At 35.2% G+C, this 21,008-nt stretch overlaps 2 protein-coding genes across 4 annotated transcripts in view; one reads left to right on the top strand and one right to left on the bottom strand.

The window, feature by feature from the left end:
* Positions 1 to 1,791: 1,791 nt before the first annotated feature.
* On the bottom strand, positions 1,792 to 8,072 carry LOC110465103 (40S ribosomal protein S24-like). 2 transcript variants are annotated; one of them, XM_021520689.1, is made up of 6 exons: positions 8,023 to 8,072; positions 7,135 to 7,203; positions 6,442 to 6,651; positions 5,918 to 6,028; positions 5,048 to 5,071; positions 1,792 to 1,874 (listed from the first exon to the last, which is right to left on the bottom strand). In XM_021520689.1, exons 1-5 carry the CDS (start codon positions 8,023 to 8,025, stop codon positions 5,066 to 5,068), a joined length of 399 nt encoding a protein of 132 aa, XP_021376364.1. In that variant the 5' UTR covers positions 8,026 to 8,072; the 3' UTR covers positions 1,792 to 1,874; positions 5,048 to 5,065. The 2 variants fall into 2 exon arrangements, with proteins under 2 accessions (XP_021376364.1, XP_021376365.1); XM_021520690.1 differs by lacking the exon at positions 5,048 to 5,071.
* A 171-nt stretch (positions 8,073 to 8,243) lies between these two features.
* Positions 8,244 to 21,008, top strand: part of LOC110465111 (poly(ADP-ribose) glycohydrolase-like) — a 29,267-nt gene continuing 16,502 nt past the window's right edge. The window contains exons 1-10 of one of the 2 annotated variants that reach the window (XM_021520700.1): positions 8,244 to 8,330; positions 9,307 to 9,422; positions 11,450 to 11,535; positions 13,399 to 13,627; positions 15,410 to 15,459; positions 16,334 to 16,427; positions 17,023 to 17,128; positions 18,174 to 18,272; positions 18,520 to 18,636; positions 19,352 to 19,435. In XM_021520700.1, coding sequence (XP_021376375.1) covers positions 11,466 to 11,535; positions 13,399 to 13,627; positions 15,410 to 15,459; positions 16,334 to 16,427; positions 17,023 to 17,128; positions 18,174 to 18,272; positions 18,520 to 18,636; positions 19,352 to 19,435 — 849 coding nt within the window. In that variant the 5' untranslated portion in view covers positions 8,244 to 8,330; positions 9,307 to 9,422; positions 11,450 to 11,465. The remainder of the gene's footprint in view (positions 8,331 to 9,306; positions 9,423 to 11,449; positions 11,536 to 13,398; positions 13,628 to 15,409; positions 15,460 to 16,333; positions 16,428 to 17,022; positions 17,129 to 18,173; positions 18,273 to 18,519; positions 18,637 to 19,351; positions 19,436 to 21,008) is intronic. The other variant, XM_021520701.1, reaches the window with a different exon arrangement.

The raw sequence follows: 21,008 nt of genomic DNA, 5'->3' as shown, positions 1-21,008 counted from the left end.
CTCAAACTTTGGCGATCTCTATCCCAGGAAGCCACCAGCCAAATATGAAGATTCTATACCTTTTAGTTCTTCAGAAGAAGCTGTTAAGATTTTGCAATATTTGACCGTTGCGACATTGAAAGTAGGTAAAGGTTATTTTCATTCTCAAACTTTGTCCGGCTCCTACCAACGAAGCTTTCAGTCAAATATCATGTCTCTATGCCTGTTCGTTCTTCAAAAGAAGTTGTTTAAAGGAAAAGTTGATGGACAACGGACGCCACACCACGACATAAACTCACTTGCCCTTTGGGCAGGCGAGCTTAAAACCGAATACTTTTTTCAAGATACGTTCGGTGTAGATAGATATTTGATTCCACATTCTTTTCATTTGTATTGTAATTGCTTATATTTTTTAATGACTTCTTGTGAACAAAATGTCAAAATGACCGAAAATATAGGCAGCATCTAAATTCCATGCACTTTTACCGTTTTTTAATTGAAGTTATTGTCGCTTATAAAACAAATTTCCACTTACTGAAAGATTCTGTTTTATATACGTTAAGTAATAATCTGTTCCTTCACTTTTGTTGACAGGTTTTCGAGACAAGTTCTTCAGATGAAATTGATTTTACTACGCCATTTTACTATATATGTTACACGTGCTACACGATGAACTTTTACGAGCCTCTGCTGCTCGCTTGAAATAACCAGACAAAGTTCTGATGCTAAATTCGTTCATCTTCCTTCTCGTTCACAGAAACAACAATTGGCTGTTCATATTATCCGGATTTGGAGTTGTCTTGTCCTTAGACCAATATGACCAGATACCACATGCACAGAAATTGAAACATCGTCAATTTAGTATAGACATGTACGATAGAATCAAGAAATGGTCCAAAAATGATTTCATACGGTCAAATTTTATATAATGATATCATCAGCGAAGTAATATGTTTCACATCTTGATATCACAACACCTCAAGATATCCTTGATCGGGCAATGTTGACTCTTCTATGGCACCTAATTTTACAACCACTTTGTCGGGAGTGAATGATGTTGATTTATTGCTGCCTTAGTTTTCAATATCTTGCTATCCTTGAACATTAACACTGCACTCTCAGTTGATTAAACTGGCAAAAATCATGCATCACCAACCAGGTTTCATAACAGAGACCTTCCAGTCGTCGGAATGGTAAAATGAAATAACTCTCATGCATGGTCTGCAGTGATGCAAGGCTGGTGTTACCCGTCTCCATTTGTTAAAAGGTCAATAAAAAAAGTTTTCAAAGCAAACTTCAACCTAAACACATCAATCTGATGTCTATAAAATATCTTATGCAGAGTAATGTCATATCATTTTGCTGTATTGAAATTTTCCCTAACCACTACCTTCTACGATCACTAGCCCGCCACCACTGGATCGCAGGCTTAAGGCCCAGTGTACATTGAGCAGCTTTCCTCTACCACCCAAACCTGGCACGTACCTGGATGACCATTGCCATTTATAGGAAGTAAACTGCAACCGAACCTAACCATTGATCAACTCTAACCAACCTTGGAGCAATCTGGACCAGAGATCTTCAATAACAGAATGTCAAGCTCACATCTTTCATTATATTGCATCATGTTTTATGAACAATGAGTGTCTTTGAGCACATAATTTGAATCAAATATGACACAGAACAAATTTACCATAATTTCTTTTTTTATTACTAGTGGTGAGAGATATATCATGATCAATGTACTGGATGATTTTAGTTTTCACGTTTTGGACCACACTACACTTACAATTTATATAAAAACAAACACAATTTTAGCCACATGTATTTTATTACATAATGTGTGTACTGACAACCCCTGCCATGATCTTCTTTTCCTCTGGTTGATCTCCTTACTGAAAAGACAGAAAAACAAAAAGTCTTAGTACATGGAATCTACAGGACTCTCTTCATCATATCACCTACACATGCAAAACCCTAAATAGCAAAACACCAATTTACAGGTTCAACATTCAGCAACTAGTTTATTCCTCCAATACAAAAATCATGTATACAGACATAAATATCATTAAAGTTGATTTCCTGTTTAACAATGTCTTGCCTATGGAATTAGTTGAGAGCTCCATCTGATTTACAAGTTATTCTTTCACAAAGAAAACTTAACATCCAAATTAAATTAAAACATAATTAAACTGATGAAGATGTCTACCACCTGAAGATTCCGATACATTAGTACTGAAAATTCAATGTTGTCAGTAAAACCATCGAATATGAAAGTATTGAATAATTTACACTTAATTTTCAATTGATATACGATAAAATTCTGGGACATTCTTGAAATATAAATTTTACATAGTGCAAGACATGGAAATGAAGACATGCAGACTTGAAAGAAATAAACGTCACACATATGCTCATAGAACAAGTAAGATCATACAAATGTAGCAACACTTAAATAATGTGAGAAATATTCTAAAAATGTTTAACCCTTTCAACCAAATGTAACTTAAGTAGACTACATTGATCTGGATGAGTCCATTATGGTCTACATTGGTGAAAGGGTTAATACGTGAATAAAAAGCTTTACTTAATCACATCCAATCTAAATGTCAATATCTGAGTCATTCTTGATTTGCTATTAAACTGTTCCCAGAATATTATTACTATTTAAGTTTGCTGCAAAATGCAAAACTGGTCATATCGAAATGAGAAAACATTTTAATATTGGTTTAGTACAAACTAAGTTATGAAAGGTTGTGAACAGAATATCTTTATTAACTAACAACAACAAAAAGTGTTTTTAAATGGTAAAAGTAAACAAGAAGCCTAGAGGCCCTGTATCACTCACCTGGATAATAGAGCAACCATGACAAAATTATTCTTATTGCATAAAATACCTCCAATGGTACAGAAAATTTAAACGTCTAATTTCCCTATTGGGCCCCACCTCTCTGCCCTCAGGGGGACCACACCCATCGTTTATTCAAAATTGAATCCCCAGACCAAATTAGGATAAAATCCCTTTTATCCCTACGTAAGAAGAAGGATTTTAAAGGGTTTATCTCTATTTCAACTATCAGGCCCCTAAACTCTGCCCCAAGGGGGTCAATACCCAACGTTTATACAACATCGAGTCCCCTTGACGGAACAATGCTCCAGATTTGGATGAAATCCATTAATCCCAATTGTAGAAGAAAGATTTTAAGGTTTCACCTCCATTTCCCCTATTGGGCCCCACCTCTCTACCCCCAGGAGGTCCACACACACCGTTTATACAAAATTGGTTTCCCCTCACTCAATGATGCTTTAGATCAAGTTTGGAAGATACACTTTCATTCCTACAGAATAAGAAGGATTTTTAAGAACTTGCTATATTTCCCCTATTGGGCCCCGTCCCTCAGGTCACAGGGGGGCAGACCCACCATTATACAAAATTGGGTTTCCTTCACCTAAGGATGCTCCAGACCAAGTATGGAACAAAACCTTTCATTCCTACAGAAGGAGGATTTTAAAGAATTTGCTATATTTCCCCTATCGGGCACTGCCCCTCAGGCCCCGGGGGTGCAAGACTCCTGGTTTCTACAAAATTGGTTCCACTTCATCCAAGGATGCTTCAGACCAAATATGTAACAAATCTGTTCATTCCTACAGAAGAAGAAGGATTTTCAAGAATTTGAGCCCGCCTGCCCCCTCAGCCCCCTCAGCCCCCAAGGGGGCCAGACCCACTATTTATACAAAATTTGTTCCTCTTCCCCCAAGGATGCTTCTGACCAAATTTTGTAAAAATCTGCTCAGTTCATGACTAGTAGTTTATGGACGACCGACGGAGGACCTGCCATGGCATAAGCTCACTAGTCCTTTGGACCAGGTGAGCTGGAAATCAAAACAGTCACACAAACAATAGAGCAGTGTTCTCCCCAGAATGTTTTGAAAGAAGCATGGTATTTCAATATTTCTGTTAAAGCAGCACTCTATGTAAAATCAAAGCAGCATGGTAACTTTAGATTTACAATGAATATATAGCAGAGAAGATCTAGGATAACAGCAAGAATGGCAAGAAATTATAGGAACATGGTGCCATGCTGCAAAAACAGCCTGGGGAGAACACTCTAGAGCATGGTCTTGATTGCTAGATTTACTAATGCAGATTGCCGAAATTACTTCAGACAACAATATCTAATTCCAAATTAGTGTTTTATTTTCCAAAGCAAGGACTGTTATACATGATCTGCCAAAATATCTCAACAATAAGTGATTCACATTACTAGTTTCGGGTGTTGTTGTTTCTGTCTAATTGACAGAATTTGGTATTATATGGATTAAAGCTTGAATTTTCCCATTTTTGTGCAGCATTATATGAATTGAAACTTACTTCACTAAATACGGACATTTTCTTTTTATTCATATGAACAATACGAGCTTCAATAATCCTTACACGAAAAGTATAGGCTACAACACCATACGACATGACGGTGATTAAATGCTTTAACTATCAAGCTTGTATTAGTCTCCAATGAATTAAATGAATTCCTGTATAGTATACCGAGGAGGAAAAGCTAACAGTAAGTAATGATACATATACTTTATTTCAGTATTTCAAACTTTTTCATAAAACTTTATTTCAGTATTTCAAATTTTTCATAAAACTATGTTCTATTATACAGTTAAACCCCTCAATTTATTTGCCACTTTCCTATTGCCAAACGACTTTAAGGTTTCCTTTTTCCTCATGCTTGCATGTTTCCCTCCGTAAATCACCAAACCCCTTTACAGCGCCAACATTTTGCTGACCAAATGACGGCAGTATAAGCAGGTTTTACTGCATCAATTAAGCTTCGAGAAGCAGAACTATTTCTGTAATGTTAGAGCCAGCTTGGTATAGTTAAAAACTACACATAATACAAATATTGAGAGAAAATACTTGTTAAACAGTTAAGAAAGAAAAGATTGAAATCAAGATATAGCAGTCACACCAGTAAATCCGATTTGCTCTAGTAACATGATATGGATGCCGGTAATGTGTTAGGAAAGCAAGTTCACACATCACACAGGTGCACACTATTCTTACCACTTTCTCAGCAATTCTTTACTTCTGTAAAGCAGTATCCCAAAGTTAGCAAACATGATCATAAATATATTCCACCATCTTGTTTTCCATAGCTTAATTTTAGAAATATTTCATAATGGGAAATTTTGAACAAAAGTGTTAACAGGCCGTTCATTTAAGAGATTTTTTCCCAGATTTTTCTGGAATCTTTGGATTGAAGGACAAGGGAGATGCGACCCTTCAAATTTCAGGGAAAGGGTGATTTGAATTGTGAAATAAATAAATGTCAAGAGCAAACAGAAAACCCTGTGCAAGTTCATTGCCCTACCAATAATTTTTTTCCAATTATAACAGCAAATTTAAGTACACAGCTCAACGATTTTTCTGGCTTTGCAATAATCACATTCAATAAAAATTTAAGGGGAGATTTGGCAAAAGGCATGGAAGCCTTTTTATAATTGAGACATCTTACACTGGACAAACATTTTTGAGTATAAAGCTCAAGTAGCCCTCTACACTAATATTGTCTATATATTTTCTGAAAAACCGGTAACTGCTATTCAATTTTTTTAAATAGAACCCAACAGAAATCGAGACCTATACAAGAAATTTTGACTGAAAAAATTTCATGTTCTAAATTTAAAACATCAGGTAGGGAATGAGTCCAGGGTAGTTGAAGCATTTATTACTTGTTCTAAAACAAAATAGTTTTCAGATTTGTCTTGTGTGGAATCCCCTCTCCCAGTCAATAATTAGTATTTATATTTAAGTACATTTCTAAAACATCATTTTCAAGCTTTTACTCTAGATCTGAAAACAACAAGACGCAAAGTCCTTGATACTCCAATCTAAAAGAAAACATGTTTGGGACAGTGTAAAAATTATTCGTACCTTCTTTCCTGTTCCAACCTTGGCTTTTTTCGTTCCACGCACTTTCTTCTGTCTGTTTTTCCTTTCCTTTCTATTTTTCCTACCTCCCTTTGGCTTTTCTAATAAACCATGCTACAATGGAAGTACATGCTGTTTAATAAAACTACATCTCAGGTTTTTTTTTTAGGTACAACATTACTGGTATGTAGATTATAATATATTTATGTTAAAACATGAACAACAACACTTTTTGACATCATAAATGAAGTGGTAAAATTAGCATCTCAAATAAACATTCTCATTTTTTCAATGCAGGGTCTGATTATCAGGTTACTACCTAAAAATGCAATTATTTTCTTTTTCTTACTGAAGAAAAATAAATCATCTGCATTTGGGGACCTGTACATTTATGTATATTTAAATACATGTACGACACTTATTCATTTTTTTATCAACCATCTTTTGAAGACAACCGCCTGCTATTTCATCACAAGCAACAAGTTGGAAACAATCTGAGCTTATTTTTGTATTATTCCATTACTTACCCTAACCAGTCTGTATTTGGGTTCAAACTTCTTGGCTTGGTCTAAACTGTCATAAATAAGAGCAAATCCTGACGTCTTGCCACCGCCAAACTTGGTGCGGAATCCAAAGCAGAAGATTGTGTCTGGGGTTGTTTTGTACATCTTTGCCAGTCTTTCTCTAATATCTGTCTTGGCAACTGTGGCTTTTCCCGGATGCAAGACGTCGACGACCTACAAACACAATTTGTTGTTGAAACTTAAAGAAAACTTCTGAAACAAGTGTACAGTAGACTCACAACCGAGTTGCAAGACTTCTGGATAGGTTTCAGACATGTACAATGAGCAAAATTTTCCTGGGCATCGCTGCATTTATTATCTTAAATACAGCAGAGGTGTAAAAATTTTGTTTCATAGCACTTGCCCTAGGCCTGGGCAACTAGACCTTAGAAATCCACTTGCCCGAAAATATTTTCTACTTGCCCAATGTAAAATGCATATAATTTATACANTAAAAACCCCCCCCCCCCCCCCCCTCAAATGATTTCATGCATGCATATTATGATCAATTTTATTTGAAAAGAATCCTGTTCATAATAAATCAGCGCTAACACTAAATTAAAATAGAATTTTGCTTCCAATTAAAGCAAGTATTATCACAAAATGTGAAACTAGTGCTGATCAATTTGTTGATAGGTTGATTAGAAATTTTCTTACCATCTGCTTCCGGGACAGCAGACGATTAGACATGAACTTCCTTGTACGGATGGTAGCCGCCCCTTCATTCTGAAAAACATGGGTCACATTTCAAATAAAGGGTTTCCAACCATTGCTTATGATCTTAATTTATTACACAGAATACACTATGACATTTTCTGGATATACAACAGAGTGGGACGACAGTGGGTCATCTTAAGGCATAACATCAGGAAATTTGATTTCAAATAGAACCCGGTCTGCTGAAAAGTCAAAAGTGGAAAATGACACCGGTATAGTCGTACAAAGAATTCGGTTTTTGCACAGCACGAGTCCATATTTTGTCTAGATCTGGTACCATGCATTTTTTTAGCATGTTGGGACGGGGGCAATTTCATTTTGACAGATGTGTTACAATTTCTTCATAATTCTACTACCGCGGGAGATGAAATTTCTGATCTTTTCTGATATGTATACTGAAAAAATATGAACACTAGTCTGTGAACACTAAAGACATGTACTGTCTAAGGACATTCTCCAAATGCGACAAAAAGATCGGGAACTTCTCAAAGTGCTAGCGACACAATCCCGTCGATTACTTATGTAAAATGTTGATAAGTAAATCGTAAAAAGAAACTACCAACGGACTATGAAGCTCGAGTATAAAAATAATTGTATGCTTATTGTGGTGGACTTTTAAGTTGTCAAATCTTACAGTAAACAATTCTTCGATTTACCCAACCCTCCCATGATTTACGCAACGCATCTAGATTTCCGTGCTGTATATAAGGAAAATATTATACTGAATTGAATCTTTATTGATTTCTCCGTTTCAAATTTATCCATTTTCTACATAAAACTAAATAGAAGCTTTGATTTTGCCCGATTGATTATCTTCATCGGACGTACCATGTTTGCAGTTTTGCAATGGACGACGGAAAAGGCCGGAAACGGAAATGAATAATGTGAATTGAATGCAAAATCATTTTGCTGTTTCAAATTGTTTTCAACATTTTTTTCATTCATACTTCACAAATTGGAAGTCAAATTCCTAAATTATATAGAAAATTTCGTCTGCAATTCAATTATTGATATGCTTTTTAAATATATGATATAATTTCTGTTCTGTTAAAGGCTATCATTAACAAAGATGGCAGCCACAGTAAACAAGTCTAGATCGGCGTAAGTGAATGCTTTGTCAGCAACTGATCGGCAAGGTAACGTGATTTATATGTACGACTTAGTGACATTCTCGTTTTTAAGATTATCTTATCTGTCTAAATATACCTGGTTTTTAATATGTGAAAATCTGATGCGGAAATCGAAACTGAAGGATAAACGGAGACACTCTACTTTCATTTTCGCTATATTACGGTACAGTTCAGCAGACTATGTGAACAAATTTGGTAAACGGGGTTGACTGACATCATTGTGAGCATCATTGAGTTAATTAATCTGAAATACGTAAATTTTAATATCAGTGTATACATTGTCCCCGTATATGTTGAATGAGAAATGACTGCCTTGTTTGAAAGGTTGAAATTGGCACAACCCTCATAAGGGTAATACTCCTGCATTGGGATAACAGATACTCTTTACGGCAACAAGTTGAAATGAAATTGAAATGAAAACACATAAAGTTCTTATAAACATCAGGAGCAAAAAAGGTCAACATCATTCAACAACCATGCCAAGAGTTAGATATATAATGGATTTTTATAGGAAAAGTGCACTTTGAGATATGTTCACAAATTGGCAAATGAAACAAGGGCTATTGCTCTACATTTCTGTTCAATGATTAATAGAGGACTGTGGATGCTGTTGATACTATATAGTTGTTCCAGGTTTAACAATGCATGCAAGAAAGACAAAACTATCTCATAAATACTTCTTTTCAGCATTAATGTAGGTTCAGCCTACCCTACCAACAAGTCTACTGTATCAAGAGTCCCATCCCTTTACCATAAGTAAAGGACTGTGTGAGAAAATGTCATAGTTATGTCTATTTTGAGAATCTTGTATGGTTGTGAAATCATTTTAATTGTCTCGAATCGCCAAGTGCCCATGGCATTTTTTAGGACCAATATGGTATCTAGTGATATGCAACCAATGTATAACTTTTCGTGAATTCTTTGTAATTTCTTAAATTACAGGTTCGATTCATTCAAACATTATCAAATAATTGGTTTCCAGAGATTTCCAGCTGGCAGATATTGATGGATGAATCTGGGTTGTTCAGTCATCGTGAACCAGCAGACAGTATCAGGAACCTGATTCTAGAATTGAGAAATAGCAAGTCTGGCTTTGAGGTAATACTGTATTTGAGGAAAATTGTTTAATTGTGTGCATATACCATTCAGTATACTATTTCTCCTGATCGATTATCAACCACTTTAGGCTTCCTTGCTCCTGACTTACTGAATAAACCATTTTTGGCTACCCACTAGTGGGTATCATCCTGGATGTTATTTTATTGATCAATCTAATTACGACGTCAATTAGCAATGCCTTGTGACATCATCTTGCATTATGATGTCATAGTTCATGGCAATTGTGTCTTTGATCGGAATTACGAAAGTGTGTTCTCAAGAGAAACATATATTGTTTTCTAGATGAATGTCTGAATGTTGTTGGAAAAAAGGTCCCCAAACTCATGATGGTAGATTAGCATGTTTATCTATAACTCTTGTAGGTTAATTTTCAGATTGTAAAAGACACTTAACTAACTTGAGTTAGATGAACTAAATACCAACCATCTTTCCAACCTATATATATATATGATCAGTTTAAGCAACACTTTATCAAGCAAGTCGATATACCTCATTTATCCTGGAATAAGCAAAGGAGTGCCAAACACATGAAACTAAAACTCAAATTCTGGGATGGGCTTATTGCAGAACAATGAAATAGCGTTTGTTAGCATTTCTGTTGTTAAACTGTACCTGACATGGGTGGTTGTTTTTTTTACCAGGGATGGGCTTATTGCTGGAGAAATATGGGGGTAATTATATCACATATGATTATTCCGTCTTTGCATATTGCAGAGTTATCTTCTCTTGGGAGCAGGTATTGATTGTTACGTCACTTGTTTGTGAGAGCAACATCATCAATTTTTGAGAAAATGACGTAATTTTCTCACACAAACCAATGATGTAACAATCAATACCTGTTCCCAAGAGAAGATAACTCTGCAATACGTAAAGACGGAATAGGTTACTAAGAAACAGAAAAACAAGGTAAGAGTTGTTATGAAATATCTCCCAAATTATGAGTATGTGAAGAAAATATGGAAACTTAGCCAGTCCTCTTCACCACTCTAAGGAACCTTGTCCCACTGCACTGTAGTTTTTCATAGTTTAGTAACCTGCCTTTAATTCTGTTATTGATATAACTGTGGCACAGTTACCTAGCCCAAAACACTTCTGTTAGCTCAGTCTGTTAGGGCGATAGTATAACGACCTAAAGTTCAGGGTTAGAATCCTGGGCTGAGTTTTACTGACCCCGCTGAATTTTCACATTAAGAACACTGTTTATATTTATTATAAAAAACTGATTTTTTTTTTCCGTTTTTTTTTTTATAAAAGTCGTGCAAGGTATGTTTTTTTACCCAGAAATGATTTATCAAATTCAAAGCTAAGATCATACCATGTTTCGAATGCATAGCTACAGTTTTTGACAGTGGTACAGTGATCCTTAAGACAAAAGATACCAAAATTAGGTTAAAGAACAACGATTGCCACTATTATGAATTATTGTTTTAAGTCATTTTCTTGATATTTGTTCCTTATAAAATATGTATAATATGTTTTCAGTGTTTTTGTTACCTAAATTTTACAACAGCCTGTTCCTTTATAAATTGGGAAAATATAGCACTTTTTGTATTGAAAATGGGAATCTTCCTCAGTTTTTGGTCATTTTGGGAAAATAGGGCTCTTTTCAGGAAACAGCCTGTATTCGCCAGTAAAACTGAGCAAAAAAAAATCACTGGTTTTTACGTATACATATTTACATTTGTTCAAAACCAGTATTTGGAAGTTAGTTGAAAAAAAATTAATAATAATAATCTAGGAACCAAACTATAAAGGATTACTGTAAATTATTTCAAAATGTTTTAACTCCCTAAAAAGGTCCACAACCTTAAAATGTTTTTACTGGAATATAGAGAAATTAGATAAATTTATCAGGAAAATTAATTTTTCCAATGCCTGTATACAGAAGTGAAGTGTTTAGACTCTCTAACGTATTATCACATTTCCAATTTTTGTGTGACATATTTTTTTGATATAGAGCATAATAAAATGTACATGTTTGATAGCAAACTTTTTTTTTATTGCAGATTCTTCGTTCGTAGAATGAGTGAGCCACCTGCAAAAAGAAAGAAAACCATTCTAGATTTCTTTAAAAAGAATAGATGTGACCAAGGTATTTTAAAAGTTTTGTCTCATGTTGATTTTGATTTTAAAAAAGTTTCCTTTCTATTTCAAATATATTCAAAAGAATTGATGCCCAGACAACATCAAACGGGGAGTCATGGCAACTTAAATAATCCAATTAACATGTTTCAACTTACTAGGTGGGCCATAGTCAGAGCCGGGTACAATTTTAACGTTTAACTCCTCTGAACATACCACTAGCAGACATTTTATCTCATTTGCCCCGGTTTTCAGTATTTTTTGAGAATCAGATGCTTTCCCGATACATCATCATCCTCAATATCCAGGGGTTATGCTCGCTTTCATTCTCTGCACTCTTGGAATTTGTCATAGCAAAATTGAAGGCACATGGCTAGCTTTTCGATTGGTGTCAGGTGAAAAAAACACCTGACCAATCACTAGGCTGATACTTGTCCTTTGAGGATTACAGAGGAGCGGCGCCCGACTTCAAAGCCAGTAAGTTTTACCGTTACGCTAACACGAGATTCTTTTGATGTTCATCAAAGGATCAAACTAGCCTTCTCGTTGCATCCACAAGGCGATGCACACTGAGCCTTCAATTTTGCTATGACATATTCAAGAGGTGCAAAGAGCGTACGTGAGCGTAACCCCTGGATAATCCACTTTATCTCTTGGTTGTGCAACTTATTAGAGTTTTGAATCAGATGTCCAGGTTGGATTGACTTGCCTGAAAAGATTTCTACAAAAATCCCTGTGTATTTGAAATTGATGTAGATTGGCTATTACATCAGCTGTCAAGCTAACTAAATTTTTAGGTAGGGGACGAAATTTATTTATTACCGGTTAATTAATTCAACAACTTTTTTTTGGTGGGTATTCCGTCTTTGCGTATTGCAGAGTTATCTTCTCTTGGGAGCAGGTATTGATTGTTACGTCATTGGTTTGTGTGAGAAAATTACGTTGTTTTCTCAAAAATTGATGAGGTTACTCTCACAAATAAGTGACGTAACAATCAATGCCTGCTCCCAAGAGAATATAACTCTGCAATACGCAAAGACGAAATTGGCATTTGATTTATCAGCTTAATTCAAAAAGTGGATGATCAGGTGGCGCAGTGGGTCATGTTCCTCAATCGGACGTGAATAAATATGGGCTCACCTGCCTGACTAACAGGGTTTTCTCCAGGTACTCCAGTTTCCTCCCACATTAAGACCCATCATACGCTAAGATCTGGCCAAACACTTTTTTTATAATTGTTGTAAAATAAATAAAGTTTAAATTTATATCTATATATTCATCAGCTTAACTGCTGATTTAGATACTGTAGAACAAAACTGCATTATATTTCAAGTGCCAAACGTGGTAATTATTTTCTGATCTTTTCCCAGTGGAATAAATCTACAATATTCTCTATTTTCTATGTACATTTGTAATGTAATGGTTGTTCCAGAGATGTAAAAATAAAGTATAATATCTTCGGAAAATTAGTATCCCATGGAAATTGGGTAGTATAAAAATTATGATGAAGTTGAAGAAATTAATGACCATGAGAACAAAAAGTGGGGGAAAAATGAGAGTTTCATTGGGTTTAGAAATACTGCATCAACTATGAGATGCTTTGATGCAATGTAGAGGCTATTTATCTATTGTAACTCATTCACCCCTGAAGACACATTTGAACTCTTCCAATTCATAGGTTGGAATAGTTCATTTAAGTTTAAGGGGTGAATGAGTCAAATAACCAGGCCACAGTTGATGAACAGCCCCAGGAGTTAGCAGCATACCATTTGAGAATGACACTTATCAATTATTGTACATGACTACTATGAAACACTTTTTGATTTTTTCAAGTTTTAAGTTTTTAAAACCCAAAAGTAATTTGAATCCACAGATCAACAAAAGGCAAAGACAGACAAAAATAAAATGGCCGATGAGAAAACAAACTTTCCAATTGAGAGTGCAGCCGACGGTGTTAAAGTTCCTAGCTCAAAAGCTCTACCTGCAACTCATCAGACAGACAAAAATAAAATGGCTGAGCAGAAAAATAACACTTCGGGGAGGAACGCATCCTTTAGTGTTAAACTTCCTTCTAGAACTCCAGCTCCTCAGCAGACCACTAGGTAAGTACATAGTAACACTGTAACTACATATAGTAGGTAATTTTCGTGAGAATTATTTCATTTCGATATATATGCCGTCACAAAAGATAGCATGAAATAAAATTCCAGACAGATTTTGATACATGTTCCCGGATTATAAAGAGAAAGAAGCTAAAAGACCTGTTTATCTTTTTACTGCCAAGTAATTGAGATAGAATATGTCCGATTCAATATCGTATTTTATGCTATTTTGATTAAAATACTTATAAAAGAAATCCTATCACATCCAAATACAAAAGTTCCCTCATGAGCGCAACATTTCTACTTTGCAATATATTTTGCAAGAAATTGGGATAGGGACAACCGCAAAAGTGCTTTGAAAATAGACAACTACAGGATTTGTCTTATATATTTGTTTTTAGCTCACCTGGCCCAAAGGGCCAAGTGAGCTTATGGTGTCCTCCGTCCAGCGTCAACTTTTTACTTTAAACAACTTCTTCTCAGTAACCAAGAGGCCTAGGGTGATGATATTTGGCCAGAAGCATGCTTGGATGAAGGGCTACCATGTTTGTTCAAATAAATGACCTTCATCAATTTTCTAGGTCACAGGGGTCAAATATGTAAAAATCTTTAATCAACTTCTTCTGAATAACCAAGAGGCCTAGGATGATGATATTTGGCCAGTAACATGCAATGATGAAGGGCTACCAAGTTTGTTCAAATAAATGACCTTGACTTATAATCAAGGTCACAGAGGGCAAATATGTTTAAAACATTTAAACAACTTCTGAATAACCAATAGGTAAATGAGTATGTGTTTGGGCAGTGTAGGAATTGTTGAATGCTAGCTGTGAGCGCTGAAATGGCAGCACCGGCTGACTTGTATGCCCCCAGGGAGTTGAGAAAGATATTGGCTGGTTGCAAAAGGCCTATAATCATGGATAATAAGTTGTGAACCGCTTTGAGATGACCTACAAACTAGGCTGGGATAAAGCAGTATAAAAGAACCTCAAATTATTATTATTATTATTATTATTTCTAAGTAAATAGTTTACTATATGAAATATATATATAAATGTCAGTTTATAAACAACCAGAACAATATGATACAGTTAAATAAATGCTATTTATTAACTGTATAGGTATGCAATGTTATCATGACCAACATTGTTGTATATGTATTATAAATCAGCATACACATGTTTATACATATAACAGAAGAAATAAACAATACACAAATATATACATTTCATGATCATCTACATTTAAGGTTTGGCCTTGGGGGCTATCTCATACTACACATATATAAGCTATGGAAATCTCACGGATTACTGACGTTANCGAAACGGTCGCCCCTGGTCCCAACGGCTGGATGAGATTTCCCATTATCAAAAAACGGTCCCCAATGAAAGGATATTTCTGACAATCCTGGATCCAGTCATGATGAGTAGCTCATATACCTGGATCCCATGAGAGGATATCTGATCAGGAAATTCCTGGGTCCGCATGATATCTAGATCTAATTTTTCTGGATATATATAGATCCCATGAGAGGATATTTCCTGAATCCTGGATCGGACACATGGGCCCCGTTAGCCCATGTTGTACCAATCCCTTGAGAGGATTTATCATTGTTGGAAAATCCTGGATCTATAGAATACCTATAATTATAACTTATAGGCACCTTATTATGTAGGTATAACTGTATATTAACATGGGGGCTGAATACAACAACATGTGTGTTGTGTACCTCCCAAATTGAAGCTGTATACCTCTCGTATTGCGAATATCATTCTCTTTCAGTAATGCGGGATCCTCCACTGGCAGTTATAAAGGAGCTACTTCGTTTTCAGGTAATTTTTCTATTATTAAATTGACTTATCATATCCATATTCATTTGCATCATGATAAGGAAAACCTAGTTTAGGCCAAACTGAATTAAGAACTCGGTTCTCAGGCCTGCACACAGTGCCCCAATTCAGTGATTTTTCAACCTAAATTTTACAACAGTCTGTTCCCTACACGAATTTGGAAAATATAGCATAATTTTTATCAAAATTTGGAAGATATTCCTGATTTTTCTTCATTTTGAGAAAGTAAAGCACTTTTTAGCTACGTGAAGCAGCCTGTATTTAGCTGTAAAACTAGGCCAAAAGAATCACTGACATTAACAAAATGAAGTTGCAGTAGACCCCCTTACTCCTATGCCTATGTGTATCCAAATTTGTCACTTTTTTTGGACCTGATTTTTTTAAAAGGCTGGTGGTTTCTTTGCTGCATACTTCAAAGGTGCATCATCTTTTAAATAAAAAATATGACAGAAAATTTGTATGTCCCAAATGAAAATGAAAACAATTTACCATTAATCATTTCTGGAGTTTCATTGGTGCAAAGTTAATAAAGTGATGGTTTATTTATGATATTAAAATGTTGTTTTTGGGAACAAAGGACAAAAAGAACACCAATCACAATCTTATGTATTATTTGGTTTTAATTTTAGTATCACAGCAAGATCTTTACCTGATGAAAAAGATTTTAACATTAAACTGTTTTTCTGTATCATGTTATTCGTAAATGCATTAAAAAATGTGTACGCTTGTATAATGCATGTTCTGACCATGATATCAATTGACAATAACACCAATTAAAGTTACTAACTTTAAGAACAAAACCAACATGGTTGCCAGTGTTAAATTGTCATCGTCATACGGTTTTTGTTGTTGACAGGCCCGTCCTCTGTGGCGGAATGTATTCACGGGGAAAACAGCAACATGTCCCAGACTATGCCGATGGAATGTGATTCTCCACAACTCTTTTCAGAGTAAGGTTTTACTTTCTTTGAATTAACTTTTACCTCTGAATTCAATTAAAAATTCCCATTTCAACTTTATGATAAGCCCCCCTTCCCCCTTCCATCCTTTGTTCAATATGTATCAGTATGTCTGGTGCGTATCTCATATACATCTATGATTATGAAATTTTATAAGCAAGTACATTATTGGATGTCCAGATCAGGAGAATATGGGTTGCTAACAATAATTTATTTTGTTTCAATGATGTTCTTATTACTGTTACCTGTGTAACAGGAAAGAGTGAAACACACAGCAAGACCCAGAACCCGAACCTGGCTTGTAAATGGTGTTGTCTTTTGGCGGCAAAGACTTACAAGAAAGAGGAAGGAGAAAAGTAGCAGAACTTGACTGGCGAGCAGGTTAGAGTATGGTATCTGCCTAGAGTTCGGAAGGTCCCGGGTATGCGTCACAGTCTGGCAGTGCATTTTCTCTTTCCTGTTTCACCTGTAAGCTTATCAATTAACTACAACAACATAAAAATACATACATTGTATAATAATATTTGAAAGGAATCTTGAAGAATAAAAAGAGTGAACCAGTACATCTTTAACTTCAATTTTCCAGTTCGGAGCGGTCTGACATGCAGAACGCTGGAGCTGACAGTGAGGAACACGAAATGAACATTCCTACGAGGAAGCCTAGTGAGAGAAAACAGGACTGTGTGTTCAGGGTAGGTTACTTACATTCAGGGGAGGTAACTGAGGTTTGGGGGGGGGGGGGGGAGTAACATACATGACTAGTCAGTGCTTGCCATTCAGGGGAGGTAACTTATATTCAGGGGAGGTAGCTAAGGTTGAGGGGAGGTAACACACATGACTAGTCATTACTTGATGTTCAGGGTAGGTAACTTATATTTAGGGGAGGTAACACAAATAGATTGTCAGTGATTGATGTTCAGGGAAGGTAACTTATATTTAGGGGAGGTAACACAAATAGATTGTCAGTGATTGATGTTCAGGGTAGGAAACTTACAGTCAGGGGAGGTAACACACATGACTAGTCATTGCTTGGTGTTCATGGTAGGTAACTTGCAGCGATTGATGTTCAGGGTAGGTAACTAAGGTTCAGGGGAGGTAACACACATGACTCGTCAGCAATTGGTGTTCAGGGTAGGTAACTTACATTCAGGGAAGGAATCACAATTAACTAGTCTGTCATAGGAAATAGTAGGAAATAGAACTGTGTGTTCAGGGTAGGAAACTTATATGCAGGGGAGATAACACTCATTTGTCTAGTCGATGAGCTGAACAGAACTGTTCAGGGAGATAAAAGTTAGTTTAGTCATTGATAGGAAACAGTACTGTAAAAAAATGAAAGCAAAAAACTCCTTCAGAATGTTATACAATGGATATTCTATTTTCATCTTTATTTGCGAAACTTGTCACCTATTTTTTAATTTTAGCTTTCCATCGACTCACTTGAATAAAGAATTCTTAGACTTATCTTGATGACTCTGGCTGTTGTAGGGAAATTTACACCCAATAAAAACAAACAAAATCTTATAAATCTCAAATGATATATGTTCAAGATCCAATTCAAACAATTTCTTATTAATTTAGTTGATGCAATATTTAGTGGAAATGTTTACAGCACAGAAACAAATCTCATTTCAAATAAAAGTCAATCACTGGTAGAGGAATGTTTAGGTACATGTGCACACATCGCTTTATCAGCCTTTTGTTTTCATTTTAATTGTTATCACATTATTTTGCCAGGGTACACCAATTTCCAAACTGAATAGAAGCCCCGGCTGTTTGGAGAGGTTGCAGCCCCTAGTATCAACAAACTCACACACAGTATTATTCAAGGCACCGGTATGTTGGTTTTCTTTAAAATTTCTTTTATATCAAATTTGTTAGTCATATTCAAACACTTCTTTACCATATTTATCCTGCCATAAGTTGTTGTCGTTGTTGTTGTTGTTGTCGTTGTTGTCGTTGTTGTTGTCGTTGTTGTTGTTGTCGTTGTTGTCGTTGTTCATCACTTGCAATGACGTTTTGAATAGTCATGTACATGTCTGCACTCACAACTTCAGTTTTCAATTAACAAACTAATCTTCAGTTTCAGTACAATGGTAAGCCCCCTGACCCCTTCCCATCAAGCTTCAAGGACCGCTGGGATAATGACCATGTCAGGATGCCATGTTCCAACTTCAATGAATACCCAGTTAAGGGCAAGGTGGGTCATTTGAATTTTGTTTTCTAACTCGTACACAGGTGCTGTATGTTTATATATATATATATATATATATATATAATGAAAGAAGGCAATCGAGTAATACTGTGAAACTTTCTTTTACTGACATCATTTGTCCAGTGAAATTTTGGCATTATAAAGGGGCTTGGCAATACATTGAAGTAGACAGATAAAGGAATTGTAAAGAATATAAGAAAAGGGAATCTTGAAATGTATACTATGAAGTAAGTTAGGTGGCATTTGAAATAAGTGACATTTGTAATATCAAGATTTTACAGCAATTGAAAATTATTTTAATATTTACCTATTCGTCTTTCAAGTTACACACAATTTTATCAAGAGGCCATTTTTTAGTTCTGATATATATTAATGTATATCTCTTTAAAAAACATACAAAAGCATGCCTTTAGCAAACAGCAATAAAATATATCAACGAGACTTTGAGATACTGTTCCCCTTAGGGAGTAGGGTATGAGGAGGACGCCAGTCCATCTCATATTACTTCAAAGCATATACTGTCACCCAGCTCCATTTGTACAGCTACTTATGTTGTAGCAACAACTTTTTTTTTTCAATGACACAGTATTTATGGTTTCTACCCATAATGTTGTTTAAAATTTATTTGGTTGCTGAACAGCTATTTTTGGAAAAAAACATTTATGACTGATAATACATACCAGTAATTATGATTTTACAGGATGGGAAGCAGACAGTACGAAGAAGATGGGACATGATCACTGAAGTCTTGCTCTGCGAAATTCCTGGCCCGTACGAACTGGAGGTGTGTCTACCTTGTAGGCCAAGATTGACAGAGAAAAACCTTTCTGTTCACTAGATATTTGGTTTCCATGCAATTATTCCCTGAAAGACTGAGATCAATGAATTTTGCAATCAACTCCATAGAACAATTAGACCTAGATTCTGTGTAGCTTCATCAATGCTAATTCTTAGCTTCAGACAAGTAGACCTAGATATTCTGTGTAACTTCATCAATGCTGATTCTTAGCTTCTGACAAGTAGACCTAGATTCTGTGTAGCTTCATCAATGCTAATTCTTAGCTTCTGGCAAAACAATGTGCAATGAAAGTTTATCTAGTTAAATAGCCTTATATTATAGGACCAAAAATTGTCAGTTATCAAAACACCTTACAAGTAGTTATGTAATTAGTGTTTCTAGTAAAAGTAAGTTCCCCTGATACTGTGAAACGTCTGTGTTTTTCATTAAGTCCTCATTTTTCGCCATATTTGCAGGTGACTTATTCCGTCAAAAAAGGGTCCAACAAAATCTTCATTATTTAATTTCTGAGAATTCAATTGGGTAAAATTCTAATATCCAATGCATGAAAATATTTCAAAATCTTGAACTCTGGTTTAGCACTCATGACAAAAGGTCAAGTACAATGAAAATTCTTTTCAAACACTCTTTGTTGTTTGTTTACTGTCATAATTATCCCTCGACTATTGTTTAGTTATTCACCTGATCTGTTGAACGATGTTGTTTTAAACTACCTGTACGTGCGCTTGGGGCGGTGGTCTGTGTACAGTTGTCTGAATAAGGAGTCGTTTGCTTATACACATAGTTGGTTGTGTGTACAAAATATGGTCAAACTTTATTAAACGACCGTTTTTTTTTAATTTCCCTTGGGTGGTCGCTTAATACAGATTCCACTGTATCTCTATAAACAACTTCTTCTAAAGAACCACCAGGCATAGGGTCATGGTTTTTTTTAGCAAGTAGTAGTTTTCCTTGGATGGAGCCTGAAAAGTTTGAAACAAAAATTAACTTGACCTAAGCTTCTTTATATGTAAATTCAAACATCTTCTTGTAAAGAAAGACATTGCCTTAATGTCATGATATTTGGCCAGTTCCTTGTTTATGTAAATCTGTCGAATTTCGTACCAACAAAGAAAAGAAGGTTTACAAAATTTGAAGTTTTAGAATAATCAGATTCTATTACAATGAAGTATTTATAACTGGTGTTTTCTATAAGGTAGTTATGTATAGTACCTGGTTTAGAAGATGTGCATTTAAGCGATATATTTCAATAACAAATTCAACCGAACAAAACAAAATATGCATGTCCTCAGATTAAAATTTCATCGTAAGATAATATATGCAAAAATACTCGAATTTGTAGGTATAATTTTCAAATATTTTTCAATTTTCAAACATCCCACTAAGTTAACATGGCTTGTAACAGTTAAATGAATATTTATATATCAAAGTTATCATATTTTTCAGATATATCTTTCAAATGAAACTTTTTTTAAGCTAATGAATGTAGATTCTGGAATATTAATAAGAAAAATGTTGTGATGGATTTCATTATACGAAGTCCATCTAGAGTTAGACA

This window comes from Mizuhopecten yessoensis, unplaced genomic scaffold (assembly GCF_002113885.1).
Source record: "Mizuhopecten yessoensis strain PY_sf001 unplaced genomic scaffold, ASM211388v2 scaffold11055, whole genome shotgun sequence".
Classification (NCBI taxonomy): Eukaryota; Metazoa; Mollusca; class Bivalvia; order Pectinida; family Pectinidae; genus Mizuhopecten; species Mizuhopecten yessoensis.
This window is presented reverse-complemented; position numbering and strand designations above follow the sequence as displayed.

What these genes read in the sequence shown, in the direction of transcription:
- LOC110465103 (XM_021520689.1), bottom strand. An exon ending in TGCTGTCCCGGAAGCAGATG is followed by an intron (nt 6,652 to 7,134) that starts GTAAGAAAATTT and finishes TTGTGTTTGTAG; the next exon opens with GTCGTCGACGTCTTGCATCC. An exon ending in CCAAATACAGACTGGTTAGG is followed by an intron (nt 6,029 to 6,441) that starts GTAAGTAATGGA and finishes CTTCCATTGTAG; the next exon opens with CATGGTTTATTAGAAAAGCC.